The sequence below is a fragment of the Micrasema longulum genome, unplaced genomic scaffold, assembly GCF_059751315.1.
Source record: "Micrasema longulum isolate JH-2025_06_02 unplaced genomic scaffold, ASM5975131v1 h1tg000438l, whole genome shotgun sequence".
NCBI classification, from domain to species: Eukaryota; Metazoa; Arthropoda; class Insecta; order Trichoptera; family Brachycentridae; genus Micrasema; species Micrasema longulum.
The window spans coordinates 1,048,237-1,060,698 of record NW_028277638.1 but is presented as its reverse complement, the minus strand read 5'-3'; the positions used below and the strand labels follow the sequence as shown (position 1 = coordinate 1,060,698).

The 12,462-nt window shown below is 33.5% G+C and overlaps 1 protein-coding gene across 3 annotated transcripts in view; it reads left to right on the top strand.

The window, feature by feature from the left end:
- Nucleotides 1-520: 520 nt before the first annotated feature.
- Nucleotides 521-12,462, top strand: part of step (cytohesin steppke) — a 200,597-nt gene continuing 188,655 nt past the window's right edge. Inside the window, exons 1-2 of one of the 3 annotated variants that reach the window (XM_088226566.1) lie at nucleotides 521-697; nucleotides 4,322-4,395. In XM_088226566.1, coding sequence (XP_088082692.1) covers nucleotides 619-697; nucleotides 4,322-4,395 — 153 coding nt within the window. In that variant the 5' untranslated portion in view covers nucleotides 521-618. Of the gene's footprint in view, nucleotides 698-4,321; nucleotides 4,396-8,283; nucleotides 8,415-8,448; nucleotides 8,467-12,462 lie in introns of those variants that run through there. The other 2 variants (XM_088226562.1, XM_088226565.1) reach the window with 2 other exon arrangements.

Here is a 12,462-nt window from a genome sequence, read left to right as displayed (position 1 = left end):
TTTTACCAAATTATGTGAGCCAATCGGGAATACAAGAATATTAAATTTCAATGGCTTCCTCTCAAAACTGTCAATCAAGAGGTTTCTACAAGGACCTAATAATTTTGCATTGTGTTGCAAATACAACGCAAATCGTACCATCGTACCCTCAATGCAGCAATGTCAACCTCCATGAAGCTAACATCGGTAGGTAGATTCAGAAAAATAGATGGGTAGATTCGTTATCATCTAGAACAGTTTCACAAACATTAATTAAACTGTTACTTGTGACGAGCCTCACTGTCAAAAATTGTTATCTGGCTGCTGTTATGTCATAGAAAAATAACAAAATTTTCAAGATATTTAAAAATTGGTAGAATTACAATGAAATGTGAAAATTAAAATTACAAAAAAAAGCGCTAGTCAGAGGTAGCATTGGGTAGCATTATTTAACGTGACAGATCGGATCGGTTGCATAAATGAGCAAATCGAAAGCATTTCTAAGTTCATATATGAACTCAGTAAATATATGAACATGTCTGAATTCCTCAAAAAGATTAATCAACATGGCCGCGATGAATGACAAGTGTTGAGATAGCGTTAATATTATTTGGTTAAGTAATACCTTAAATATTCGCGATGTTGAGTGATTTTGAAAATGTGTCTTTCTGTTCTGCAGGAATGTCGGGATGTCATGTAGGAATTTTTAGTCGGTCAGGTACGTGATTGTGTAATTGTACGTAGTAACATGTTTGTTTACGATCAACAACTGTCAGCCTATTAATGATATTACGATAATATTGACTTTATTATTCAATCAAAGTCTTAAAACACAATATATTCCTTTACACGTAAAGCATATTGAATGTGTTCTTTTATTTTGCGCAATCCTTAAAAGTAAAAAACTTCAATTTTTTAATGTCAAAAGTACTTCAAAGGTTTGTGTGTCATATCCTTGTAACTGATGATTGTATTTCTTGTAATCTGTGATTAGTTCATCCACTTAAACCTGACTTAGTAAATACCTTTGTCGAATATGAGATAAGAAACTAAATAGTAATAATTATTGTAGTGTGTTTTAGCTATTTGCAATTTGTTCGTGTATTTGTGACCTAAAAAGTTTTATTCTCCCTCACGTTCTTCGTTTAAGTTTTTTTTTTACAAATAACCACAATGCTCTATTAATCAATTCAATGGATTCGATGTTAAAAATCTCGAGTCTTCAAAACATAGAAATAACATCGACTCCATATTTATGTTTAATTTATTAAATGGGTTAATTGATGTACCATCATAACTGGAACAAGTGGCATTAAATGTTTCCATCCGCGGGTTGCGAAATAATAATGTGCCGTTCCTTGATCAGTACAGCGCAAACTATGGCTTGCATGCACCTATGTCCGATTGTGTCGCATTGTAAACTCGAAACAAGATTTGGACTTTTTTGGTGTATGTCTTTCTAGATTTCAACAATCACTAAGATAGACCGGATCTTGTCTTGAGGTAGTAATTATTATTAAATTTTTTGTCCCAGCTTTTATTTTCTTCAGTTGTATTTTATTTCAATTGTACCTGTATATATTATGTAATACAATGTATTTATTTAGATAAACAAAACAAACAAACAAACCATCACGCCGTTTCCCCGTAAGGGTAGGCAGAGAGGATAGAACGCCACAACACTCTATCTTTGCATACAGATCTCGCTTCCTCTACATTCATACATCTTCTCATGCACGCGCGCCGATTATTCCGACTTTTGACATGTCCATCTTTAAGTATTTGTTGGATTTGGTCATGCCATGTCTTTCTCGGTCTTCCTCTATTTCTGCATCCATCAACATTCGCATTGTAAATATTCTTAGCCGTTCTCTCGCTGTCCATTCGTTCTACATGTCCAAACCAGCGCAGAGCTCCTTTCTTGATTTTGTCGATAATGCTTGTCTCAGCCTTACATAATGTACGGATCTCAACATTTGTGCATCTATCGTACATAGTTTTACCACACATTCGCCTGAGAGATCGCATTTCGACAGCATTCAGCTTACTTTCATCCCTGTTTTTCCAAGTCCATACTTCGCTCCCATACATCAGGGATGGGACCAGGACTCCGTTGTGAACTGCCAATTTTGCCTCTTGTGACAACCATTTATTTGCCAAGGTCGATTTAAGTGCACCGTTCACTCTGTTCCCGGCACTCACCCTCCTTTCAATATCTTTCTCAGTCATTCCATCCCTAGTGAACATACTTCCCAGATACACAAATTCCTCTACTTGTTTTAGTATAACTCCATTCACAGTGATTTCACATTTAGTCATACTTTCATTTCTTTCAAAAACCATCACATTCGATTTATCGACATTCATCAGCAAATCGCTTCTCTTGCATACATCGTAGACCTTTGTTACCAAGAATTGCAGTTCCTCTTTGTTATTAGCAAGGAGTACAGCATCGTCAGCATACAAAAGACAATTGACTTTTAAATCACCCATTTTTGCTCCCATTCTTAAGCCTTTCAGTTCTTTCATGCAGTTATCGATATACACGTTGAACAGCCATGGTGACATAACACATCCCTGCTTCACTCCTTTATGAATGTCAAACCACGATGTGTATGATCCATTTACCCTAACACATGCTGTGCTGTCTTTATACAGAGAAGCAATAGCACGTGTTAGATTTACGCTTACTCCGTACTCCGATAACACCTTCCATAATTTTTCTCTGTCAACTCTATCAAACGCTTTTTGCAGATCGACAAATGCGCAGAAAAGCTTTTGGTTTTTAGCAAGAAATTTTTCTGTCATGTTTCGTAAAGCAAATATTTGATCCATACATCCTCTTCCATTCATAAAACCGCTCTGAATATCCCACACTCTATCCTTTGTAACTTATTAACTTAACTTAACTTAACTTAACTTAACTTACTTATTTAGATAGTTATACAAATACAATTTGAACACCTAGTTATACCTTGTATTATAAAGAAATGTATTTACCATTGTCAAATGGACTAAATAAGTCCGTAAATAAATCAGCAATAAACATGTGCTATTGTGTATGTTTCATAAATTGTTTTAGTTAATCAACGATTCTTGAACTTTTGTGCCTATGTAAAGGGTTAAACTAGACCAATAATATTGGTAACTTATGTAATAAGTATGCATTTAAAGGACTAACTTAAACCGGAATTATAAATGCAAATATATCCGCCTCATAGTGCAGTGCTTACTCAGTAAGCAACCACACGGTGGGTCCAGGGTTTGGTTATTCACTGAATCAATGCACAATAAAGAGTTCTGCATCAGCTGTCAACAGAAGAATTGCTCCCGTGAATCTAATAAAGTTTTATTAAATATTACAAAGTGAATGCCGATTCAATCAATGCATATAAGCTAGGACTAAAATATTGTTTTTAACCTGTACTTATTTGCAATTTAAAATATTAAAAGAAGAAACTTGACTTTATTTTGTCATTATTTTATTTTATTGCAGTTATGTATTTAATGTTCCGATTTGCTATAAAAAATAAAGAAATTTAACTAAGTAAGAATTTTCTTTTTAAATTATTTAAAAATATATACGAGTACATGAAAATAACACTTTTATATGTATAAACTTATACATATTTAAGGTATATAATATGTAATATATTTTCTTTACTAACTTTGTACACTTTGTGGAAATCTGTTATTGGTTCCGAGATAATACACTATATCTGTTTGTTTACTATAAATATGTATGTAGAACTGTTGGTTTCCCAAATAAAGTAAAGTACAGCAGGGCTTTGATAGTCCGAACACCCTTAATTGACACCCTGTTCGGGTTGTACAAAGAATTCGGATTTTAGTATATAGATATTTTAAAAGGCATTTTCTGAAATAAAATGTTTTTTGTAACTGAAAGTATGAATCTACTTCATCCACTCATTCCAAGCAAGTATTCAAGGCAAACACAACTTGAGTATGGAATCCTTGCAACTGTTCTCGCAATTATTTTTAGTTTTCGCTGTCACGCTCATTTGTTGCTTTTCTTACTATGTATTCATTAGTTAAAGGCTCCTGACAATCAATATCAACATTGTTTATCATTAAATAGTCAATCTCTACTTCTGGAAAGCCTCTGTTTCAAAAAGGCCTAATAGTAAGTCATCTTCAGAGACAAAGTCTTTCACATCTTAGCCGGAAATGTCATCTGATTCAAATACCAAGTGCCACATAGGATTCACAGAGGTAGGGGGCTCGTTTAGATTATAGAGGCGTTGAGACTGTCGAGGCTCTGCGGTATTAAATAATATATTTATTTGTTGGTGCCTAATTTTATTGTTTTTTTGTTTTTTAGATTTAACTACCGAGCAGCAGAAAATGTTGATTGATATAAGAAGACGAAAAACAGAGTTACTTCTTGAAATACAGGTATGTGGTTTTTCAGTATTATCAATTTATATTAACACAGTACATTATTTCTTATATTCTTGCTATTTTAGGTCGGTTCATTTATAAAATATGTTTTGATTAACTTTTACATGGTTAATTTTGACTTCAATAGTCAATATACTTATTTGAAACTTTGGGAGTTACATTACAATAAATTTATCGTGATATTGATTGATTAATTCAGTTGTGGATTTTGAAACCACTTAAGTCGCTCTCGTGGTGTAATGGTCAGCACGTTTGCCTGCCGCGCAAGAGGTCTCTGGTTTGATTCCCAGTATAGCTGATTTGAAGTATTTATTTAAAAGTGTGTTTTCACACTAGAATATTTCATAGTCCCTAGACTGGTACCTGAAGCGTAAGAATGATTATCTTACCTTCATGTAACAAAAATGATCAAGATAAGATGCGTTTGTTGTACCAATGCAGTGCTCTATGCACTATTAGGCGCGGAAAGTGAATAATGATGAAACCACCATAATTTTTACTTTTACCTCGCCTAGTTTTGAGGCTAAAATCGCATCACTATTTATGTTGTAAAATATTGTAAGAAAAGAACAGAATGAAAGGAAGTGAGAGAAAGAAAATAATATGAATCATAATTGGAATATTTTTAGAGAAAGACTTAAAGTTAAATTGAATTATTTATCATAATGGGAAGTTTTCGGTCAATATTTGCCTATATACCAAAAAACTTCCTCATAATAAATCATCAATTAAATACATTTTAATATAATAATTTATGATACAAATAAAGTCGAAGTGGTTTGTACAAATCTATAAACAAAAAAGTATAAAATGTTATACCACTAAGTGGAAATGTTAAAACACAAAAAATGTTTTTGAAATTAATACTAAATTTTGTAATGTTATTTTTCATAAATTTTAATGAATTTTATTTGCCTGCAGCTCCGCTCTTAACACCCATTAGCAGTACTTAGTCCTGTATGCGTGTTTGTTCTCCATTCTGTTTTTACAAGTTTGGCGCAGATGTGGTTCATTTGTAAGATAATTTTTATAATCAAATTTAAAGAGTTGTGGACAAATTTACATAGATGTCGTAAAGTAGTACATAATTTTCTACTGCAACGATTTGATTTATACTTACTGGTAGCTTTTTGGCGTTGGCAAAGACGGGAAAAAAAACTATGCAGTATTAAAAAGCTGTAAAAATTTACTACTTTTGCTATTTCAGAATATTGGATTATTTACTGAACCCCAGTCAGCGCCGGATCTAACAGGATCTCGCGCCCTGTCATTTACTAAAAAAGAGATGGGAATATACACATATGTAAATTAAAGCGAGCATGTTATTCTCTCCTCAGACAACAGATTTTCTAACAACCAACAGCCTAGCCTTCTCTGCTTCCAGTGAGCTCAGGTTTGATTAAGCCATCAGCTTACATCTTATCTGGTGTATTGAGTTGACACCAATAGGCTCACTACAGGCCAGGAAGTCCAATAATAATGGTGAATTACAGTAGAGAAAACCTAGGCTTGAGAAAAATCACACAATTTTTTTGTATTTTCACCGGGAATCGAACCGGCAACCTTCCGTGTGTGAGTCAAGTGTCCTAACCACTACATCACAGAGGTCGCTTTTTGTTTGCTTTACAGGTCTACTCTATAAAATAATAAAGTCATTTCTCGTGAGACAGTGTGCTGGATCCTAATGTTTTTTTTGTTTTCATAGAACCCGAAAATATATTTTGAACGATTTCTTAAGTGGTGCTTTAATATTTGATATATCATCATCATCATCATTACCTTTCCGCTCCTAATGGTGCATAGGGCACTGTATTGGTACATTCATCGCAGCGTATCTTGATCATTTTTGTTATATGAAGGTAAGATAAGATGATCAGTCTTACGGTTCAGGTACCAGTTCAGGGGCTATGAACACCCTTTTAAATAAATATATCTTATCAACCATGTCGGAAATCGTACCCGAGACCCCTTGCATGGTAGGCAAACGCCCTGACCACGAGGCTGATTGGATATTGGATATAAATATGGAAGTCTAGGCATTTACAGGGCTTATGACCTGTCATTGGCTGGTTTAAGTGGCCACTTTACACACTGTGTAACATTCACCATTCTGCCCATGTTTAACATCCACATTTCCTTAACTTTTCCATCTGTCGACTTTTGCGAAGTAAAGGAGCTGAAACATTTATTATGTGGGTGAGATTCATCTGGCTGAACCAAATCACCTACTAGGCCAACGCCTGAAAACAATTTTCCGATTTTTATACTTCTTATTTTACCAGGTAGTTAATTCAACAATGTTTGAGTATGTCCAAATCCAGCCATTCTGCAAGCAGTTTGAGTATGTCCAAATGCTTGCAGACTGGCTGGATTTGGACATACTCAAACATTGTCGATTATAACCCCGCTACAATATAAATATATTTATTGAGTATGCAGATAATTGGTAGAATTCCATGTAAAATTTGGTAAGGTATCCAAAATAAAAAACTTTTATGGGATACATTATAATTAACATAATAATTAGATTTTAATATTGATTACATTTGCTGCATTGATTTCAAGTTGTGAAACTTGGAAAAAAAATCTTTCCTGTTGTAAGTTGCTGTTAGAAACATAATCCATTTTATTGCATGTATTGTATTTGTCATAGTCAGTGTAGTCATGCTACTAATTACATCAGGTACCTACCCAACTACCCATTACCCATTACCCATTCCCATTACTCATCCCGGTGACCAGTGAATGTGCTCGTTCGTATATGCAATGAACCACAACACCGCTACTAACCACTGCTGTTGTGGCATTTTCCTCAACACAGGACTCTTGGCATCATGGAGCTATGTGTATCTTTATATGAATAATAAAAAATAAAAATAGGGCTTAGAGTAACATGGGGACAGGTTCTTGCTCTGGCAACCTTGCTGAGAAAATATAAATGAAGGTTTACAGCAAGAGAAAAAACAGTTTGTTATAAGAAATTGATTGTATACAGGGTGTTCATTAAACCCTGTCACATCCGAAACCACGATGATAAGTATGAGCGAGAAGACATATTGGCACATTAAAATATTTTTTTAGAACGAATAAAATTTAAACAAATAAAATATCAAAAAAAGCAAATGGTTGCTTTTGAAAAAAAAAAGCAAATGGTCTGATACGCCGATAAATTTGCGGCCGCGCTCACTTCGCTTCTCCCCTGCAGAAGTACACAACCATTTGTTTTTTTTTCATATTTTATTTTTAAAAAATATTTGATCTAAATATTTTTTCAGTATGCTAATATGTCTTCTTGCCCATACTGATCATAGTGGTTTCGGATGTGACAGGGTTTAACGAACATTCTGTATACGAGTTTTATTATTATGGCTAAATGACGCTATAAATGTATCGTTAAATCGCAATATCGTCTTTTCACGTTTTTTTTCGTTAAAAGTTTATTTTTAAGCCCCCTATCATCGTGAATCGAGAGTTTTTTTATTTAAAATACGCACGCTAGGTGTTTAAAAATTATGCATTCGATGAATGAAAGGTTTTTTGAGAAAAGTATCCATAATTTTTTCGAATGTTTTTTTTTATTAATGTTCAATAATTTATTATTAAATCCCTAAAAAGTTTTTTTTTTTCAAGGTTTCTGTCAAAAATATTTGGGTGTTAAATATAATTATATTCTTTTATCAAATAATATTTTTTTTTTTGTCATTTAATCTACTTCGTGGTATCCCCGCCATGCGGCGCTAGCGATGCGATTTTATCAGCCACGCCAGTTTGTCAGTTGCCGCCGGGCTGTTGCTAAGGGAGGGTAGTTTCGTACTCTTCCGCTCGGCAACTAACGTTCGTGTCTTGTTTACAATAAATGTTTGCTGTCGGTCATGTTATGAGAAAAAAAAATTGATAACTTTGTATTTTGAGTGAAGTTCCCGTAAAATGCAAATGATCTTTAATTAAGAAATAATAATTTTAAACATATTTTTATTGAATACCAAAGTTAATCTTAAGTGTTAAAGTTGAAGGTATTGTTTAATACTGTATTATGGATACAATTTTCATCTTTTGTTCCTGAAGGTAGACTTTTTTTGAAAATGTGGTTTTAATTGTATCGTACTTCGTATCTATGACGTATTTAGCTCGTTTGTTTGAAAATAATATTTACACTTTAATGTTTGTACGTGCTTCATATAAAATATCTTATTTGATTTAAATTTTACGACGATAATGGGTATTATTCGGGACTCTGAAGTATTCTTAGGAATTATTTCATCGTTTTTTAATAATTCGCAAATAAAATATAATTTTGATATTTTATCTAAGTTGTTATTAGTTAATATAAAGAACTATACAAACATGTACATAGTTTTAAAATATATTTGTTAAAATACTTACGAACAGTAATTAAGAATATACTTATCAATCTAATTTTGGTATACGAGTAATTACATAATAGGCTAATTCTCTAATCTGTGGTGTGATTATCGATGATACACCTTGCGAAATTTAGTGTTCGTTTACCTCGGTGTCTTAAATTTACCTGTAAATATTTCAATCGTATTATATTATTTACTTAGTTATATGGAATCTCATCAATTTTCAGCATATCATTTTACTAAATTTCAACTGATTTTTTTATTCTATGTAGTTGTATGAAGATTCGAAATGTAAAGTTCACAGTTTTATTAGACTATTTTGGGCAGTAATTTAAAACCTTTTGAAAATATTACTGAAATTTTACACATAATGTTAGTACAAACAAATCTTCTAATTATTACACGATCGATGCGTGAAGCAAGATTTACCCAAAACGAAATATGAACACCTGATATTTATAATATAAATCAATTGTCAATGCGTTTTGTAGCTGCACGATGATTGGTTATCTAGCTTTCATATATCAACTTTAAAATACCTAAATTTTGTAAATGGGGTCTAGAATTCCAATCGTCTATGCGCTTAGTAGCTGCAAGACGTGTTGTAATCTTACTCCTTTTTACTATTCATATTATTTTTTTTAGTATTATTAATACACTAAATTTATTTGTCAATTTTTAAAATGTGTAAATGGGGGCTAAATTTCTAACTGTCTATGCGCTCTGTAGCTGCAAGACGTACTGGGATATTTATTAATTGTACAGCGCCCTTTAGGTTATTTTCACAAAAATGGCGCTATATAAATTATCCAACTATATATATATGTAGTTATTATGTCCAATTTATAAACGAATTGATGAAACTAATAAAAACTGTTTATATCATACTCCGCCATATTATGGTTTGATCGTTGTTTTTTGTTCATCACATATTGTTATTATCCTCGAGGAAGTAATTTTTGTATAATTATTAAATATTTAACAAACTCTTTTTGCAGCCAACGTGAGCACGTGTAATAGTAAATATTTTTTTTGTTTTTACAGTTTGCAACAATTTTTTAGCCATATGTGAGATAATGATATTTTTGTTGACCTACGGTTTGTGTGCATTTGTGATAAGATAGCGCCGTGTAAATACAGAAAGCGTCATCGTCATTGAGCTTATTTTGGCAATAAGTAATCTTTTTGGCGATTATGTAAACCTGGCACACTACCCTAATATAAATCATCACCTTACTCTATATGTATACCCCTATCGATATATAGTATTAGCCGCAAACATGATTATTTTATCATCAATCTGTTAGGTGAATTATCTTAAACTATGTAATACCTATTTCAATAGCAAATAGTTTTTTCTTCATTGCTATTAATTCATTATCTATTATTGTTATTTGTTACAAAGTTCTCGGTACTGAGTACTGACGGTACACAGGTTATCTTTGCAGTTCATACATTATGTTTATTTTTGTTATTTTAGTGTAATATAATTCATTGGATTTGATTTTTTTTAGCTAACATATTTTTTTAAAAAACAAAACTGAGTATAAATAATTTTTTTTGTCCGCTTCGTGATCCGGTGGTCGTTGCATTTGCTTATCGCGCAAGGGGTTCGGATTTGATTCCGACGAGGTTGGCATGAAATATATATTTAAAAAATAAATTCTTTGTAGAATTTCATAGTTATAAGATATACGCTGCGATTGGTGTACTTCCGTTGTGCCCTAAGCACCATCGAACGGGGGATTATGATGGCGTTTTTTTTGTTCGTTATTATTTTATTACCATTACTACCACCACGCCGTTTACCCGTAGGGGTATGTAGTATGGATGGACCGCTACGCACGTCTATCTGCCATTCGACTGTCTGCTTTTGATATTACCTATTTTGATTTATGTAATCATGCCACCCACTTGTTTGTTATAATGTAATATGAAAAATCCGAATCATAATTGCAAAAAATCTTCTGTAGACTTAATGAAAAAAAGAAAGATGAAGGGATATAACAACAACAACAAACCATCACGCCATAACACTCTATCTTGGCATACAGACCTCGCTTCCTCTACATTCATACATCTTCTTATGCACGCACGCCGATTATTCCTACTTTTGACATGTCCATCTTCAAGTATTTGATGGACTTGATCGTGCCATGTCTTTCTCGGTCTTCCTTTCGTTTTCTGCATCCATCAACATTTGCATCGTAGATCCTTTTAGCCGTTCTTTCGCTGTCCATTCGCTCTACATGTCCAAACCAACGAAGCACCCCTTTCTTGATTCTGTCAATAATGCATGTCTCAGCCTTACACACTTCACGGATCTCGACATTTGTGCACCTATCATACATCGTTTTACCACACATTCGCCTGAGGGATCGCATTTCGACAGCATTCAACCTACTTTCATCATTATTTTTCCAATTCCATACTTCGCTCCCATACATTAGAGTTGGAACTAGAACTCCGTTGTGAACTGCTAGTTTAGCCTCCTGCGATAAACATTTGTTTGCCAAAGTAGATTTTAGTGCACCGTTCACCCTGTTCCCGGCACTCACCCTCCTTTCAATATCTTTATCGGCCTTTCCGTCCCTAGTAAACATACTTCCCAGGTACACAAATTCTTCTACTTGATTCAGAATATCTCCGTTCTCGCTGATCTCACATTTAGTTATATTTTCATCCCTTTCAAAAACCATCACTTTCGATTTATCAACATTCATAAGCAAATCGCTTTTCTTGCATACATCGTAGACTTTTGTTACCAAGAATTGAAGGTCTTCTTTGCTGCTAGCAAGAAGCACGGCATCATCCGCATACAGAAGACAGTTAACAGTTATACCACTCATTTTTGCTCCCATTCTTAAATCTTTCAGTTCTTTCATACAGTTATCGATGTATATGTTGAACAACCATGGTGACATTACACATCCCTGTTTGACTCCTTTCGGAATATTAAACCACGATGTGAATGACCCATTCACCTTCACACATGCTATGCTGTCATTATACAGTGACGCAATAGCCCCTCATCAGGTTACCATTTACTCCATACTCCGATAAAACCTTCCACAATTTCTCTCTGTCAACTCTATCAAATGCCTTTTGCAGATCGACAAATGCGCAGAAAAGTTTCTGATGTTTAGCCAGAAACTTTTCTGTCATATTTCGCAGAGCAAATATTTGATCCATACATCCTCTTCCATTCATAAATCCACTTTGTATATCCCAAACTCTATCTTTAGTCACTTTTCTTACTCTCTCAATCAGTATTCTGCCATAAATCTTTCCAACAGCGCTCAAAAGGCTGATAGCTCTATAGTTTCCGCAGTCCACTCTAGAGCCTTTTCCCTTGTATAGAGGCATAACAACAGCTCTCCTTCAATCAGGGGGAGTGTATTTAGAATCAGGGATATATTTTAATGAAATTTCTCTACTTCCAATAATAATGTTCGGAGAACTTATGGATTGGACTATAGATATACTAATGTATATGTGGCCGCCTTTTTTTTTTTTTTTTTCATTATTAAACTTAACCCAACATCATAAATCTAACCTAACTTCACACAATTGAATAAATTTAAAAATGAAAGAATTATTATTGTTGAAATAAAATTAAAGAGACTAAGCGTCGTTCAACCTTTCGTTAACCGTTCATTAGACGAACGGCCTAGCCATTCAATTGAATGTTGACATT